The sequence below is a fragment of the Lonchura striata genome, unplaced genomic scaffold (assembly GCF_046129695.1).
Source record: "Lonchura striata isolate bLonStr1 unplaced genomic scaffold, bLonStr1.mat Scaffold_92, whole genome shotgun sequence".
Lineage (NCBI taxonomy): Eukaryota > Metazoa > Chordata > Aves > Passeriformes > Estrildidae > Lonchura > Lonchura striata.
Genome location: NW_027461191.1, coordinates 805,510 through 821,979, shown reverse-complemented (window position 1 = coordinate 821,979; position 16,470 = coordinate 805,510). Strand labels below are relative to the sequence as shown.

General features: G+C 56.0%; 2 protein-coding genes across 2 annotated transcripts; one reads left to right on the top strand and one right to left on the bottom strand.

Annotated features, from left to right (window-relative positions):
• Positions 1-2,170: 2,170 nt before the first annotated feature.
• On the bottom strand, positions 2,171-8,240 carry LOC144248832 (serine/threonine-protein kinase PAK 2-like). The gene is made up of 11 exons (XM_077790814.1): positions 8,162-8,240; positions 7,683-7,720; positions 6,652-7,276; positions 6,365-6,428; positions 5,486-5,534; positions 4,364-4,473; positions 3,493-3,610; positions 3,001-3,100; positions 2,602-2,615; positions 2,387-2,560; positions 2,171-2,188 (listed from the first exon to the last, which is right to left on the bottom strand). The coding sequence occupies exons 1-11, from the start codon at positions 8,238-8,240 to the stop codon at positions 2,171-2,173; spliced, it is 1,389 nt and encodes a 462-aa protein (XP_077646940.1).
• A 4,673-nt stretch (positions 8,241-12,913) lies between these two features.
• On the top strand, positions 12,914-16,084 carry LOC144248831 (class II histocompatibility antigen, B-L beta chain-like). Its single transcript, XM_077790813.1, has 5 exons — positions 12,914-13,089; positions 14,108-14,250; positions 14,946-15,222; positions 15,785-15,909; positions 15,995-16,084. Exons 1-5 carry the CDS (start codon positions 12,914-12,916, stop codon positions 16,072-16,074), a joined length of 801 nt encoding a protein of 266 aa, XP_077646939.1. The 3' UTR covers positions 16,075-16,084.
• The last annotated feature ends 386 nt before the right edge of the window (positions 16,085-16,470 follow it).

The following is a 16,470-nucleotide window of genomic DNA, read 5'->3' as shown; positions in this document are numbered from 1 at the left end:
GAAAGGGAAAGAAACAGTCCAGGGAAAGAATTGGACTGCCTAGTTAAACTAACAAACAGGAAAAAGCAAAGGCAAGAGCAGAAGGAAGAGCAAGCAAACAAAGCCAGCAAAAGCAAGCCAAGCCAGCCAGCACAAGCCTCTTGTGGAGAACAGACCATGGGGGGAGGTGAGCCAGCTGATAACAAGACAAAACAAACCTTCATTTTCAGAGTCAGTTCTGAGAGCACAGAACAGAATATCAAACATGAACAGAACCCACGATTGGAGATACAAACACCAGAACCTCACCCTGGGACACCTGGGTTTCCACATCAGCAGGAGACAGTTCCTGACAGTCAAAGGGTCAGCGGCAGGGTCCTCAGCACACCCGTTCCTTAAATGTTATCTGGCCATACAGACGGTTTTAGCTACTTCCACAAGTATTTAAATCAACATTGGCTGTTTCACAAATACCTCTGAGTTATTACTGTCAGTTAGTTACAAAAATAAAAGCATTAGTTATTATTTCACAACTACAGCTACTTCTGCAAAAGTTAACATTCTAATGCATGACACATGGCATCCCGTTCAATATTTTGCAATAGCCAAAACTAGTATGTATGTTTTTCACACTGTGCACAAACTAAACTATCAGCCATGAATGAAGTTCTGAGGATATGAGCTACACAGGGGCCAGGGCATTGGCCACAAAAAGCTGACAAATTATATTACAGCAAAAGCAGTTAAAAGTGATTACAAACTGTACTGTATCAAAATCGTTGTGATTAAGAATAAGTTGCAGAAGTCAAGACATAAGAGCAAAAGCCACCAACTACATAGTTCTCTATAACAAACCCAGGGCCGGTGTTTCCCTTGCAGGGAGCACTGGGGCCTTCCCCGGGCCCCTTCTGCCCTCTGGCAGAGCCGGTGGCATTTTCCAGCACACGCAGTTTGTAACCAAGAGTCGGGTGCAGCCCAGAAGGCTCCGAGCGCCTCCTCCCAGGCTGACTCTGCAGATCCGAGGCTGCTCTGGGCTCTGCCAGGGCTCTGCTGGGGCTCAGCTCTGGGCCAGGCTGGGCCCGCTCTCCCCTCACATTGCTCCGGGCAGCCGAGTCACAGAGGGAGGAGGAAGGGACACCTCAAGGGACTTGAGGCTTAAGAGAGTTTTTATTCAAAAAACTGCCATACCAAACAGGCTGTCATAAGAGCCGTAACAAACAGGCTGTCCTAACTACCATAACCAACTAGCACTGCTAACTACCATCACTAACTAGTTGTCCTCACTAACTACTGTAACTAAAAGCTGTCCTCCACTGCTTCATCTCCTCTGCTGCTCCCTCAGTTGCTTTGCTGCGGTGATCAGAGGGGTCAGGCTGGAGAGAGGCTTGGCTGATGATAAAAATGGGTGCTGCCCAAAGGATAAAAAAGAAAGAAATGAACTGTTACTTTCCAGAGCAACTTTCTCACAGGCTCTATTGCAACAGGACAAAGGGAAATGGTCTGAAACTCAGGAGAGGGAAGCAGGCTCAGGTTAGATCGAAGGCAGAATCTTTTTGCCAGGAGTGGGGAAACACTGACAGAAGGTGCCCAGGGATGTGGGAGGTGCCTCCTCCCTGGGAACATCCAAGCTCAGGCCAGGCAGGCTCTGAGCACCGGACCTGCCTGAAGATGGCCCTGCTCCTTGTGGGGCACCAGGGGCAGATGCCCTCGAAAGGACCCTGCCAAGCCAAACCCGGCGAGGATTCTGCTTGCTTTGCGTGTGGAACGCAGTGAGGCTGGAGACTATCGGAGGGGCCCCAGCAGAAAACCCCTCCCTGGTGCTGCTGCTTCCCCTCGGCCGCTCGGCATTCACCTGCAGCAGCTCCTGGGCAGACCAGCGCTGCTCCTCGTCCGGCTCCAGGCTGCACTCGAGGAAGTCCCGCAGCAGAGCCGACAGGCGCCGGGGCTCCTGCAGCTGCGGGGTCCCGTTGTGCCGGATCAGAGCGCGAGCCTGCAGGAAAAGCAAACTCAGCGCTCTGCCAGCTTCCTTCCCACCCACAGGTGCTCACAGCGACCCCGGGTTCTCAGCCCCAGCTCCAGGGGCACTTTCCTCCCTGGCAGAGATGCTGCTCACAGCTCATTTTCCTATGCCAACCAAAAAACCCAAACCCTGGTGCTGCCACAGCCATTGGAAAGAGCTGATGTACTTGCTTCAAATTTTCAGGTCATCCTTACAGACAGAAGAGCTGGAACAGCATAAATCCCAAAGCAAATTGTTGTTGGAGACTGCAGAATATTTGTCTGTGTTGAGGTTCAAGTGCTCTGGGAATTCCCTTCCCCAGGTGCAGAAACCTCCAGCTGCTGCTCCCAGTGCAGGGTCACCCTGTGCTCACAGGGCTCTGCAGCCCCTGGAGAATTTGCCTCTTACCATGGCCCTCGTTTCCTTGAAGTAAGGAGGTTCTCCTTCCACCATCTCGATGGTCACAATGCCAAAGGACCAGATGTCCACCTTGGGGCCATAAGGAGAACTGGTCACAACTTCTGGGGCCATCCAGTGAGCAGTGCCCACCATGGAGCTGCACCGGTCCTGCTCAGAGCTGAGCTGAGCACAGAGGCCAAAATCAGCTGAGGACAGAAACAAACACTGTCAAAGGCAGCTGGAATGAGGAAACCAAGCACCAAGACTCCCCATTCTCAGTCTGAGAATGCAGTAGTGAAGTCAGCTGGAAAAGTGCTCAGGGCTGTAGCCAAGGGAAGGTGGAACTGGACCCTTAAAGAAACCCTCAGCTTTCGTGCAGTGGCTTTTACTGATTCCCTTGAAGCTTTAGATTCCAACTCCTGCCCCTCTGGGAGGGCCATACCCAGAGCAAAGCCACCCCTGGCACCCTGCTGCTCTCCGGAGCTCTCTGCAGGGGCAGCCGCTCTCAGCTGGCAGCAGGGGCCGGGCAGTGCCCCCAGCAGCCCTTGTGGGGCTCTGGCCGGCACTGGGAAGCAGCCCCACAGCCGCACCCGGGAGCGCCGTGCCTGGCCAGGAACACCCACCCAGCTTGACAGAGCCGGCCATGCCCAGGAGGATGTTGGAGCTCTTCAGATCTCTGTGGATCACCCGGTTCGCATGGAGGAAATCCAGGCCCTGCAGGCACTGAGAGAGAACAAGAAACACCAGGACAAAAACCAATGGCCGGAATCTATCACACAAGAAAGGACAGTTCCGAATTCTGCCAGCAGCAGCTTTGCTGTGACAGGCCAGGAGTGCAGAGCAGACAGGCTCCAGGCAAACGGTTCAGGGCAAAGCTGAGAACAGCACATCAAATCCAGAACAGACAGAGAGTGCCACAACAGCAGGAAAGAGAGCAAGAACAGAGCAGAAGTGCAGCGATGCTGGCAGGCTGTTCACTGCAGAGGCTCTTTCTTCTCCAGCTCATAAAAACAACAGAGAAACAGAGCCCTGAGCATGGAGCCACTCCTGTTCTCACGCCTGTGTGGAAGGACCATCGTGTCCAAGCCGTGGCAGCCACAGGCAGGATCCCTCACCTCCCGACTGACAGCTGCCATCTCTCCTTCAGCCATGCGTGTCTGTCTGACAACGTCCTGCAAAGTTCCTCCATCCATGTATTCCATCACCAGCCAGAGATCTCCGCCAACAAGGAAGCTGGAAGAGGAAAGCAGTGGCATGGAGAGAATGTGCAGTGCTCAATTCCCCCATGGAAAAGCCTGGAGTGGAGTTTTGTTTCCAGGTCACTTGTCCATGAGGACAGAATCCCATGGAGAGACATTCCTGCGAGGCTGCAGAGTCCTTGGAATCTGCACAGTCTAAGGGAAGAGACACCTGTGAGAAAGGAGAGTCCTTAGATGGCAAGCAGGTGAAAAATGCAGTTTAGCAACAGCCCAGATCAGTGTGGAACCACAACACTGGCCCCCAGCTGGTTCAGCTTCTGAGCTCATCAGTTCCACCATTCCCTGCAGAACAAGGCAACACAACTCCCAGGGTTATCCAGGGGAGGAGGCTGTGCAGCACTTGGGACAAAAGCAATCAGAAAACCTTTCAGAAAGTCCCTTCAGAAACAGGCAAGGCCAGTGCAAAATGGGCAAATGAGGCATTTCTGGAAACAAGGACCTGGTCTTCCTGGCATCCGCAGCAATGGAAAAGGGCTGGGAAGAAGAAACCAAGGGAAATAATTTCTGCTGTGGTTTATCAGCACTTGTTTTAAGACACAGAAAACGGGGTCAGCTTGAAGGAAAAACCAAACCAAAGCAACCAAAGCACACGGAGGGAGCGAACTGCCAGGCTGTTGTTTTGGGAAGATACGGCTGGGTCAGGCATTTTCAAAACAGGCTACAGACTACGGCTGCCAGGAAAGGTTAAGGCAGGGCCCGTGCACGGGATGAGGCCTGGAGCACTCACCTGTCCAAAGAGTTGACAATGTTGGGGTTCTTCTTGTCCTTCAGGAGCAGGAGCTCATTCACAGCGCGTTCCCCGTTCTGCCCTCTGAGACTCATTTTCTTTATGGCCACCTGAGGGGACATTGCAGACCTTTAACTGGAGGAGTCTGTGGCAGGAGGCCACAGCCAACACGGGGCGAGGCTTTTTGGAGCGACGGAGCCGGGCTGTGCCAAACTGCCCTGGGATGGGCACCAGAACTCAGCAAGGGCCACTCCCACAGCCCATTGCTCTGCTTGCTGGGGCTGCTTACAGGACACATGGCCAGAGACATTTGGCCTTGCAAGCTCTGCAGAAATGGCCCCTCAGCTGTCAGCCTCCCAGCTCTAACCACATTCTCTGCACCTACAGTCTTCTCAAATGGCCTCAACACTCTCATTATTATTCAAACACATTTTGCAAGCGGGAGGTAATTCTGGTTCTGTGAAAACAGAGCAAAACAGCCAGGAACCCTTTAGCAATTCCATGGGATTTGGTCATGATTTCAGATGCAGCTGCTTTGTTTGGGATTGCACAACAAAGCAAACACACACATCCATTGCTCAGGTGATCCCTGTCACAGGCTGTCACTGACCCCAGACCCAAACACAACTGCAGGGTTTAGGAGAGAGCTTTGCTCTGGACATCCATCTTCTCATTTCTGTCCCTCTCTCTCTGTGGACAGCTGAAGTGGAACTAAAGTCCCAAATTGAGCCCAAGCAGGATCTCACCCTAATTAGGCCTTGAGGTACCCTTTGAAGATGAAAGGCAGGATGGAAAAACTGCTAAATAGTGTTCCTGTCTGCAGCTGGGGTGAAGATAAATTGGGCCTCAGTCTCCAACACTGATCCATTCACACTTTTAGATATGAAGAGCAAGCCAGCATGTCCTGCTCTGACAGACACTGCTGCCCTCCTTGCATCCCTTTGGGCACTCCAGAAGGACTGAGTGTGTCCCAGCTGTGCTCTGCAGGCTGACACTGCTCTGCCTTCAGAGGAGCAGCCTGTGCAGGAAAGCTCTGCTGGCCCCCAGAGCTGCAGCCACAGCTCCCAGCAGAGGGGAGAGCCCTGCAGAGCTGCCAGACGTGCTGGGCGTGTTGGCACTGACCTCTCCTCCAGTGGCCCTGTCGAGTCCTTTGGAAACAGTTCCAAAAGCCCTGGAGACAAAACAGCAGAGAAGAAAGAAGCAGTGCTTGAGGCCCTGGGAGTGAAAGCCAGCCCAGACAGGAGATCTCTGCTGCCTGCAGCGCTCACAAACACCTGGGTGCATTGACCCTTGCAACAACAGCACAGCAGCCACCAGCCCTCTGCCATGCCAGGTGTGCAAGGGAAAACTGAGACCCAACACGAAGGAATTGGGCTGGAGCAAATCCCAAATGTCCACGCTGAATTGCTTTAGTTCAAAACCTGAAGTGAGCAATGGGTGTCTAAAGAACTGGAAAAGAATGCATTTCATCCTTTTCCATTTCCTGCCTAAGACCTGCAGGATCCACAAGGGCCCTGCCATCAGGCAGGTGATGCATTTCCCCCCAGAGTGCACCAGCTCTGTGTCTGTTGCTGAATGTATGGGCTCTACGAGCTGTGCTAGAATAGAGCACTTATTAGTTCATCTCTGGTTCCTGTTTCTAAACCTTTAGGTTGTTAATTCTGACCGGAAGATATTTTATGAAGCAAAATACTTGAAAGAAATCTCCTTGAGAGCTGTTGTCTGACAGTCTCCAGATGGTGAGTGGCTCTTTTAGGCAATCCAGTTCCAGACACAGAAGATCTCACAGGTCCTGCTCCTTGCTGCAGGCAGGACACTGCCAGCCTCAGGGGCCTGTGACGGCTCCTTCTGACCACAGTTCTCAATTCTGATCAGGACTGAGAGACAGCAGGATGGCACCCCAGTGTCTGAAGGTGTTTGGAGCTCTCCTGACTTCTCCCTTGATCCTGCACCAGCACAGCCCCTGGGCTGCTTGTGCAGAAGTAGCTGCCGTGCACTTACCCTTGGCCAATCTGCTCCACTTCCAGGTATTTCTCAGCAGGCTCCTCCACGCTCACGATGTTCCCTGAAAGAAACCACGTGGAAGAGGCTCCCTCCCAGAGCGAGACCCCACCAGAGCAGAGCCAGAATGCAGCCCCACTCCCTGGGGCCGTGAGCCCCTTGGTCTCAGCTGGGGAAGGACAATAAATGCCCCTGTGACATTCAGCTGCAGAGCAACGCTGGCTGCAGCTGATGCCGAGACACACACACAGCCCCCTGCTCTGAACACAGGAACAGAGCAGACGTACTCAGCTGCACCAGGCACCACTCCCCTCTCCCCTCTGGCTGCAGGGCTGTGCTGCTGTCAGAACCTTCAGCCCAGGATCCCACAGCGGAGGGAGGTTCCGTGTCCTCTTCCCAAGCACAGGGAGGTTCAGTGTCCTCTTCCCAAGCACAGGGAGGTTCTGGGTCCTCTTCCCAAAATGCTGCAGGTTCGCCATCATCTTTCCAAGCCAGGGGATGTTCACTGTCCTCTTCCCATGCTGGGAGAAGTTCACCCTCCTCTTCCCAAGGCACAGGATGTCCTCTGTCCTCATCCCACAGCGGGAGATGTCCTCTGTCCTCATCCCACACCATGGGGGCTTGGCCATCCTCGTCCTGCACCAGGGGACATCCACTGCCCTCGTCCCACGCCGGGAGATGTCCACTGTCCTTGTTCCACGCCGCGGGAGCCTCGCCGCTGTATTCCCACAGCGCGGGATGTTCGCCCTTGTCTCCCAGAGCAGCGGGAAGTTCACTGTCATCTCCCGGCACCGAGGGAAGTTCACCAGCGTCCCCCAGAACAGCGGGGAGCTCACCGCTGTCTTCCTCCTCTTTGGCCTCCTCTTTGGGAGCAGAGGGAGTCAGAGGAGGGGCTGGTGCTGCTTTTGTGCCCTGTGGACAGATGGCAGCGTGAGGGACGGGAAGTTCTATCTCAGTGATCACCTTATTTACCTTCAGCTGCACATCCAGCTGCACAAAGCAGAAATTGGGTTTGGAGTCCTTCAAACTAACAATGGGCTAAAGTCGACATTGCCACTTATTGTTGGGAAAACGATATTCCACTGTGGCTAAAGCTAGCAAGCAATCCTCTGCCTGCAAAACCAGACCTGCAGCTCTTCAAAAGCTCAGCAGCAGAAAAGGAGAAATCTGCTGGGGATCTCTTTGCTGCTGCTGCTGCTGCTGCAAAGACTCTGACAGGAACTTTCCTTCAGCCTCCCAGGCTGGCACTCGGCTGCCACACTCCGAGCTCACAGCTTGCTGCACAATTCCAAACACCAAAGGTTCCTTTCTCACTCACCGGAGGAGGAGCTGCTCGGAATCCACACATGAGGTGCCCTGCAACAGGAGAGGGAACATGAACCAGATGCTGTCAGGAAAAAACTGCCTGTGGTGGGAAATGCCACAGTGCAAGGCAACCCCGAGAGAGCATTTTGCTTTCCCAGCGTCCCTCCAGGAGCCACAGTCCCTTCCCACAGCAAGAGAACAGCACAAAATGCTGGGCTGGGTCAGTTCTTGGCTGGACAGGGAGTTCCCGGCTCTGCTGCCACAGACTCCCCGCTGGAGGGAACAGAACCCCCCAGGGCTCATTGCAAATGCTGTGCACGCCCCGCTGGCTGCAGACACCCCCTTTTTCAGCTGCAGCTGCTGGCAGGAGCTCTCCCAAAGCAATGGTGCCTTCATGGCCATTTGGTTACAAAGTCAGCTCGGGTCCAGAGGAAGAACAGAAAGCACACAGCAAGCCCAAAGCCACAGCACTGAGAGAAAACCTCGACTTACGTGCCAAGTGGGTTAAAAAATATCCCGAATAAGCCACAGAGTACAGCGTGCAAACTGCAGCAGCCACGTGCTGGATCATTCTGGCTGCGCTGCACACGTCTGCAGACTGCAGCCCTGCAAGCACACAAGGACACCCGTCAGGGCTGGGCTGGTGCTGAGAATGCCTCGGGCAGGAGGATCCTCCGGCACGGAGCAGTGCCCAGAGCCACTGGGGACACTGAGGCCTCCGTGTCCCACAGCCACGGGAGCACCTCGGGGACGTGGCAGTGCTCCTGTGACATCACAGCAGCAGCTCACGCAGAAACCACCCAGAAGGTTCTCCTGGGTCACAAAGGAGCACAAAGAACCCTCCCAGGGCACAGCCTATTGCCCAAAGGCTCCAGAAGGAGCTCTGAAAATGCAGCAAACAGGGACACCCCATAGCCCAGCCTGAACACTGAGGAGGAACAAGGACGGGAGCACAGCAGAGGAAACAGGACCTTTAGTCACCGCTACTTCTGACTAAAGCCAGCAAGCCGTGTTCCCGCGGGGATCTTTGTTCTCGCTCTAAAAACAAGCAAGGTGCTGCACTCTAAATATACAGAAGGCAGGAACTGGGCAGGAGGTGGGATTAGGAAGGAGGAGGAGGAAGATGAGGATGAGGAGCAGGAAAAGGAGGAGAAACAGGAGGTTCCAGTGCCCCCTGAGGCCGCAGCACCCTTGGCCCCGGGACCATCGCCCCCAGCTCATCCTGCAGGTGAGAGGGGAGGGGGAGCTTGTCCCAAATATATCGGGGAGTCTCTGAGAGGGTTTTTTATTGGGGTGTGTTGGGAGCTTGCAGATTGTGGAATTGAGCCCCAGATGTTCGTCTGGGAGGCCCAAATAAACCCTGGGAGGTTTTTTTCTGTGTGTGTGTAGGTTTGGATCTTGCAGGACCCCAAAGCTGAGCCCCCTGGGGGATCTTTGGGAGTCCACGTGGCCATTGCCCAGTGTCACCAGGGGGAGGACATTGGCCCTGGGGACCCCCGGGGGAGCAGAGGAGGGGAACCCCTGGGACCCCTGGAGTGGGGAGAACAGAGAGGGGCGATCCTGGAGCTGGGGGACCCCCGGCTGGCTGGAAAGGGGGGGAGCCTGGAGAGGAGGAACCCCTGGGACACCTGGGATCTCAGAGTAGAGCATCAGGGGAGAAGGGACCCCATGGAGCCCCAACAGCCCCTGGATCATCCCTAAGCAGGACACCTGAGAAGGGGGAACCCCTGGAGCCATTGGACCCCCATCATCCCAAGGAAAGGAAACCTCTGGAACCCCAAAAGTGGAGAGATCAGAGATAGGGAACTCCTGGGAGTGTTGTTTTGGGCTGAACCTTGAGACTGTGGAGATTTTCATGGACACAAGAGTCCTGCTGAGTTCTAGGGATGGACTTGGGCAGGAGGAGCCTCCAGTCCAAGGTGCTCGCCTCTTGTTTTTCCCCCAAACCAGGATTTGTTATTCCCTGGGTGTGGCTGGATGGAGGAGGAGGAAAAGCCCCGGAGATGCTGCAGGAGGAGGAGCTGCAAACCCAGCCCAGGGAGCTGTGGGGAGGAAAGAGCCCCCCTGAGCCAGGAAGGCGGGCGGAGATCCAGCCGGAGCTCGGAGCTGGTGGAGAAGCCTCATGGCAGGGAGAAGTCCCACAAGTGCTTGGAATGTGGGCAGGGTTTCAGCTGGAACTCCCACCTGATGGAACAGCAGAGGATCCACACTGGGGAGAGGCCCTACGAGTGTGGGGAGTGTGGGAAGAGCTTCAGTGGGACCTCCGACCTCACCAAGCACCACAGGATCCACACTGGGGAACGGCCCTATGAGTGCTTGCAATGTCAGAAGAGCTTCAGGTGGAATTCAGAGATCATCACTCACCAGCACCTCCACACCAGGGAGGCCCTGCGGGTGTCCTGAGTGGGGGCAGAGCTTCGTGCGCTGCTCCAGCTCCATCCCCATGGGAGGATCCGGGCTGGATGATCCCCAGTTGTTGCAGCCTGAGCTGCTACAAGGAGAGTCCACGGTAAAGAAGCAGAAAAGGCCTTTGCATGGTATCCACAGATGTCTGAATCAGCCATGCCGTGAGATGTTCAGGGTTTTCCCCAGCACGCCCATCCCCCTGCTCCAACTCTCAGCTCTCCCTGTCCTGAGGAGTCGGGGTGGGGGTGACCCTGGTCCCTGGGCAGTACAAAGATGAGGCCCAGTCAGGGAACAGGGAGGGAGTGGCCCAGGGACACAGGAACAGACACAGGAACAGGGCAAGGAGCAAACAGAGTCCAACAGCCCCTTGAGGGAAGCCTCCCGCATCTCCCCAAACCAGGGAAATGCCCCCCAGGATCCCCACAATTCCCCTTTTTATATTATTAAGAAAGCTTCTCTGGAGGATCAACTGATTCAACACAAAATGACAAAATCAATCAAAAGCGCTCATACGACAATTTTCAAAATGCAAACAATTCTGAGTCTCTAATGTCCAAATAGATTTTCTTAGAGCTGGCAGGAGGGATGTGGGGTTTTCTTAGTCCGGTTTATCAGGAGATGGAATCAGGAGCCTTCAGTAGGGACTGGTTCTCTGGCCCCTGTGGCAGTGCTGCTGGCTGTGACAGACTCTGTACGAGGTAATGTAGGTGGTGGTGTGCCTGTTGGAAACTCCAAATAGAAATCATTACTTTTTAAGAAAAAGATGGTTAATTTAGGAAAACTTTCCTTTCTTCCCCCCCAATTACACTCCTTCAGGTATTATGAAGGAACTCTGGGGAAAGGGACTAGTGGAGGGAGGCCATGGAAAAGGGGAAAAGGAGGTAGGAATTTGTGGGAACATAAAAAAGGGGTAATAGGACAAGGGAAAGGAAACAGGGAAAGTGGGAGGGGGGCAAGGAGGCCACAGGAATTGGGGAAGGGTATTAGAAGAAGTGGGACTTATCAGACAGGAAAGTTGTTTTGATATGGAGGTGGAGTCTTGGATGGAAGGTGGCTTATCGGTGTTCTGTGCTCTTTCAGCTTTTGGGCTGTTGCTGGGATTTGGCTGCTGGTTTTGGGTTTAATTTCCCCGGTAGGAGTGTGGAGGACTTCCATGACATGGGTAATATTTCGCAGGTTTGCAGTTTGGTGCATGTTTGCTACCTTGCACTGGAACTCCACCAGGTCCTGTCACATCTGCTGCTTGGGGGCTTTTTCTTCCTTGTATTATATTAAATTCCACAATTTCTACATCTCCTAGACTGTGGAGTTATTTCCTGGGGTTATTCTTTTTTATAGCAGTCTGTTGAACAAACACATCTTGTTTGTTATCATTCAGGGTTATGAAACCGTATCTGTTTTTGACATTGAACCATTTCCTGTCCCCAGAACGTTCATGGCAAGGACTTTTTCACCTTGGCCAGCGGGTTTGCGTGTGTGTTGGTGATGCTGGACGTGGCGCCGGTGCTGGGGCGCTGCCGTGCGGGGCTCGTCCCGCTCCCGGCGCTGGCGGCCGCGCCGAGGCTCGGCCCCTTCTCCTTCCCGGGCTCTGTCCCGGCCGGTGCCCGCGGACGCTGCGGGCGCAGGAGCTCCGGAGCAGCAGCGGGGCGGGGGCGGCAGTTTCGCCCCAGGACTGCGGTTCTGAGCCGCCCCCGGCGGGGCTGCCCGCCCGCCGGCCTCGCCCGCCCGCCCTCGGCCCCGGGGCCGCGGCTGCCGCTCGTTGTCTCCGTGCGGGACCGCGCCGCGCTCCCCGCCCGTTTCCCGGACGCTGCGAGGGCTGATCATTTCTAGGTGTTCTGGAGAGGGCAGCGAGGTGAGTTAAAGTGCACAGGAGGCCAGTGAGGGCAGTTTGCTTGGAAATGGCCGAACTGGCCACAGTTCAAGCACCTCACGTTGTTAATGGGCACCACTGCCTCCCCCACCCCTTTGCTCACGGCCAGGGCTAAAGCAGTTTCTGAAGAAGAGGCCTTAGTGCAGGTGTCGACCATCTGTGGGATGGTTGGCTCTAGATCTTGGGGAAGAGCTCCGAGAAGCTTTTTGGTTTCCGGGTTGGCATTAGACATTGCCATTTTTCCCAGGAGTTCATCCCTGGCCTCTACATTATCAATTTGGCGATCGATGGCCTCTGGGAGGTGGTCAACAAACTTAACAAATGTCTCTTCAACCCCCTGATGGATTGAAGAAAAGTTTTGGACAAGGGTGGTTCCACCAGGGATTTTTAAAGGAGCAGTCTTTGCAGCAGATTTGATGTCATCTAAGACATTGTTAGGCAGCATGACCTGATCCTCTGGTCTGCTGAATTCCCCCTCTCCTGCCAAAGCCTCAGGGCCTTCCTGGCCTTCGCCTAAAACTTCACTCAAGTCATACTTGGATAGGATTGGCTTTAAAAGTTTTTTCCACTGCAATAGTGCAGTGGTAATGTAATGGAAGGCATGGGGAATTAAGGTATGTCCTGTGAAAGTTTAGTCCAATACATTTTTAAAATATGGAGAATTGCGGCCATAGTCTCTGGCCGCTTTTCTCAACTCCTTCACCTCAGTGTGAGGAATCCGCTCCCATCGCGGCTCCTTTCCCCGTTTAATGACGACAGGCGCCGCAAGGCAATCGAGATCTCTCACCAAGTCCAGGTCCCCATCCCGCAGGGCTCCTCCCTGATCCGTGTCCAGCCTCCTCCCGGCCTGTTGTTACTGCCGGGGTGCCGCCGTCCTCATCCTCTTCGGAAGGTGGGTCGGGGCGGGCTGGAGCGCGCAGCCTCCGGCGGAGCGGTGGGGCCCGGTGACTCGGGGCCTGCAGGCCAGCATGGCGGGCTTCCAGCCAGGCCCGCGTTCGGTTCCGCGGCGTGGGAACCGGGATGGGCTGGAGAAGGAGGGAACCACCCTCAAGGGCCCACTCGGGGATGTGGGCAGGGGACAGAAGGGGCTGGTCCCGACGGTGACACCATCGACGCAGCTGCGAGCGCAGGGGAGGGACCCGAGGCGGGGCTGTACAACTGACATTCCTGGAGCTGGGGACCAAACTGGGGACAGGGCAGTCGGGGACAAGGGAGCGGGGAAGGCTCGGGCTGGAGTGGCCAGGGCCAGCCCGAGAGAGGGACTGAGTGGGGCAGGAGGCAGCAGGGAGTAGGTGACAGCCCTGTGCCCGTGGGCAGGGTCTGGCTCCCATCCCACCCATAGGGGAAGCAGGGTTAGGATCAGGGAGGGAGTAACACGGGGAAGAAGAACCAGGGACCCAACTTTCTCACTTAGGCTTTACTAATTTAAAAATCAAATTGAAAATAGGATTAAACTTGCCCACTTTATAATTTCCACCCACTTGTATATCATAAATGCATCACCCAACTTTCCCCCAGAATGAAAGTGACAAAACATCTTCCTGGGAAGCCTCAGGAAAGTGCTCAAACAAAAACTGAACAAAAGTTTTAAGATCCCTCTTTTTAAATGAAACATTCCCTAGTACTAAGGTTGCTTTAATCTGAATATAAATCTCTCGTTGAGCTGGGGATAAATGATTGTCCATGTTCCCCAAACAACCCAAAATTCCCCCCCACGAGGCAAAAGGATTAACTTAAGATAAATGTGTTCATGTGTAGTGCTCTCCCCCGGGCACCTGGCAGCCCACGCTGCAAGTACTCACCAATGCGAGGGACACAAAGGAAAAGCGAAACCTCGAGGGGGCTGGTGGGCTCCTGCCGGTCCTTTGGATTCTGAAAGCTTCCCTTCCAAAGCGGCAGCCTTCCCTCAGAATTCCAAAGGGGTGCCGACAGGCCAGGAGAAACAGTCCTCACAAAGCGAAGGAAGAAGCTCCTCCTGGAGCTGGTCCCAAACGGCGCTTGAATTCCCAAAGATCCCAGATCCGATGACCTTCAGGAGACGCTCTCCGGGACTGGACAACTGCCCAAGGTCCCTGTTCTGGGAGCCATTTGTTCCAGCCTGAACTGCTACAAGGAGAGTGCAGGGTAAAGAAGCAGAAAAGGCCTTTGCATGGTATCCACAGATACCACGGGACAGAGACTCCAGGGACAGCAGCCAGGTACTGCAACAGCGACCCGCACGTTATGGAGCAAAGAAGGACGGCGGTGGGCTGGCTCTGCCGGTACAACCACGAGTATCTCAGCCCGTTCCTCACGGAGCGCCGAGGTGAGCGTGGGGCACAGCGTGTGCCCTCGAGCCCTGCTCTGGCAATGACCCCGAGGCCCCTCAAAACCTCCCTGGGAATCGCCCCAGAGCCCTCAGCCCTCCTTGTGCCCATCCCCGAGACCTTCTGTCCCTGCCACTGACCCCCGTGGCTCTCCCAGTCCATCCCAGTCTCTCCCAGTGCCTCCCGGCTCTCCATCTCAGCCTGGCGTGGCGCTGCCGCCCCTCAGCCAATCAGAGCGCGAGTCTCTGATGACTCATCAGTTGCCAGGCAGACCCGCAGCGCCGCGTGCCCCGCGCTGGACTCGGCCTCCCAGTGCCGCGCGCTTCATTCCCAGTTCCTCCCAGTGCCGCCCCAGTCCCTCCCACTCCTTCCCAGCCCATTCCCAGTTCCTCCCAGTGCCGCCCCAGTCCCTCCCACTCCTTCCCAGCCCATTCCCAGTTCCTCCCAGTGCCGCCCCAGTCCCTCCCACTCCTTCCCAGCCCATTCCCAGTTCCTCCCCAGTTCACTCCGAGATCTCCACCCTCTGCCAGTGTCCCCCATCCCCTCCCCTCTCTCTGAGTATCATCCCAGTCTTTCCCAGTTCATTCCAAGTCCCTCTCAGTCCATTCCCAGTCTGCCCCAAGGCCACACCACCCCTCCCCTCTCTCTCCACGTTTCTCCCAGCTGATCCCAGTGTGTTCCCGCTCTCTCCCAGTCACCCCCACCTTGTCCATCTCTCTTCTGCCCTCGAGCTCCCAGCCCAGCCCCGGCCACCTGCTCTGCTTCTTGGTGGATTTCTACCCGGCCCACACCCAGCTGAGGTGGTTCCAGGGCCAGCAGGAGCTCTCTGTGGTGGCCACCGACATGGTCCCCAACGGGGACTGGACCCACCAGCTCCTGGTGCTGCTGGAAACCTCAACCCGGGCCGGGCTCACCTCCACCTGCCAGGTGGAGCACGTCAGCCTGGAGCACCCCCTGAGCCAGCACTGGGATACAGGGGAGGAATTGGGGGCACTGGGACAGCCACTGGGATGTGCTGGTTTCAACTGGGAGGGAGTTGGAGAGCCTGGTTTCAACTGGGAGAGGAGGTTGTGGATTTGGAAAGGCTAAGAAGGGGTTTGAAGGATACTGGGGAGGGTGGGATGGGGTTCTGGGGGTCCTGGTGGACACTGGGAGGGAGTTTGGGTGTGCTGGGTGTGACTGGGAGGGATGTGAGTGAGCCTGGAAGAGCTGGATGGAGATTGGGGATGGAAGAGCAGAGATTGGGACAAGGTTGGTTGTGCTGGGAAGAGACTGGGAGGGGTCTGGATGAACCCTGGTGGGGCTGGGAAGGGAATGAGAGAGAGTTTGGGGGTCCTGGAGCAGTGGGGGACAACTGGAAGGAGGCTGTGGGATACTGAGAGGGACAGGAGGGGCTTTGGTGGGTCCTGGGAAGGTGAGGAAGGGATCAAGAGGGAGGTTTCAGGGATCCTGAGTAGGTTGGGAGCAACCAGGAGGGTGCTTGGAGGGGCCTGGGTGCCTGTGAGAGTTTCTGGGGGGTCCTGACCCCTGCGGAGACCCCAGAGATGCTGCTGGATGCTGCCACAGCAAGATGCTGGCAGGAACTGGAGACTCCGAGTTGGGCTTCATCTTCCTGGCACTGGGGATCTGGTTCTACCTGCACAAGAAAGGGGGGTCCCGTGAGTCGTATCCCACCTCCCCCAGAATGTGAATGGTCCCCCCGGGGACCCCAGCCCGGTGTCACCCCCTTTTCTCTGCCCACAGAGCTCCTGAGCCGCCGGCGGCCGCAGCCCATCCCCGTGGCCCCGGACCCGGCCGGGATCCCCGCTCCATCCCCACGCTGATGTTGGGGGGGTCGAGTGTCCCCCAGCCCTGCTGTCACTCTGCCCCTGCCCCCTGCTCCCAGTGTTCCCAGTAAAGCTTCCCAGTTAAACCCAGCCCAGTTCATGGGGGCACTGGGGAGGGACTTGGGGGGACCCCACGGCGGGGCCGGCCCTGGGCAGGGAGGGCGGGTCCAGGTGGGGAACACTGCCTGCTGCGGGTCTGCCCGGCAACTGGTGAGTCATCAGCCCCGCTCTCGCTGATTGGCTGACTCTTCTCCACCGCGTTCTCTCATTGGCTGAGGAGAGGCCCGGCAGTGCAGAGAAGGAACGGGAGAGATCCCGCCCCGAGCACCGGCACGGGGACAACAGACCCGGCCTGGGCACAGGGAGGGAATTTATTACCAACCAAACCACGGC

Excerpts from the sequence above, each read along its gene's own strand:
- LOC144248832 (XM_077790814.1), bottom strand. The coding sequence starts at position 8,240 with ATGATCCAGCACGTGGCTGCTGCAGTTTGCACGCTGTACTCTGTGGCT. Across the intron at positions 7,721-8,161 it reads TTTTTTAACCCACTTGGCAC|GGCACCTCATGTGTGGATTC; the intron begins GTAAGTCGAGGT and ends CTCCTGTTGCAG. Across the intron at positions 7,277-7,682 it reads TCCGAGCAGCTCCTCCTCCG|GGCACAAAAGCAGCACCAGC; the intron begins GTGAGTGAGAAA and ends ATCTGTCCACAG.
- LOC144248831 (XM_077790813.1), top strand. The coding sequence starts at position 12,914 with ATGGCGGGCTTCCAGCCAGGCCCGCGTTCGGTTCCGCGGCGTGGGAAC. Across the intron at positions 14,251-14,945 it reads GTTCCTCACGGAGCGCCGAG|TCACCCCCACCTTGTCCATC; the intron begins GTGAGCGTGGGG and ends GCTCTCTCCCAG. Across the intron at positions 15,910-15,994 it reads GCACAAGAAAGGGGGGTCCC|AGCTCCTGAGCCGCCGGCGG; the intron begins GTGAGTCGTATC and ends CTCTGCCCACAG.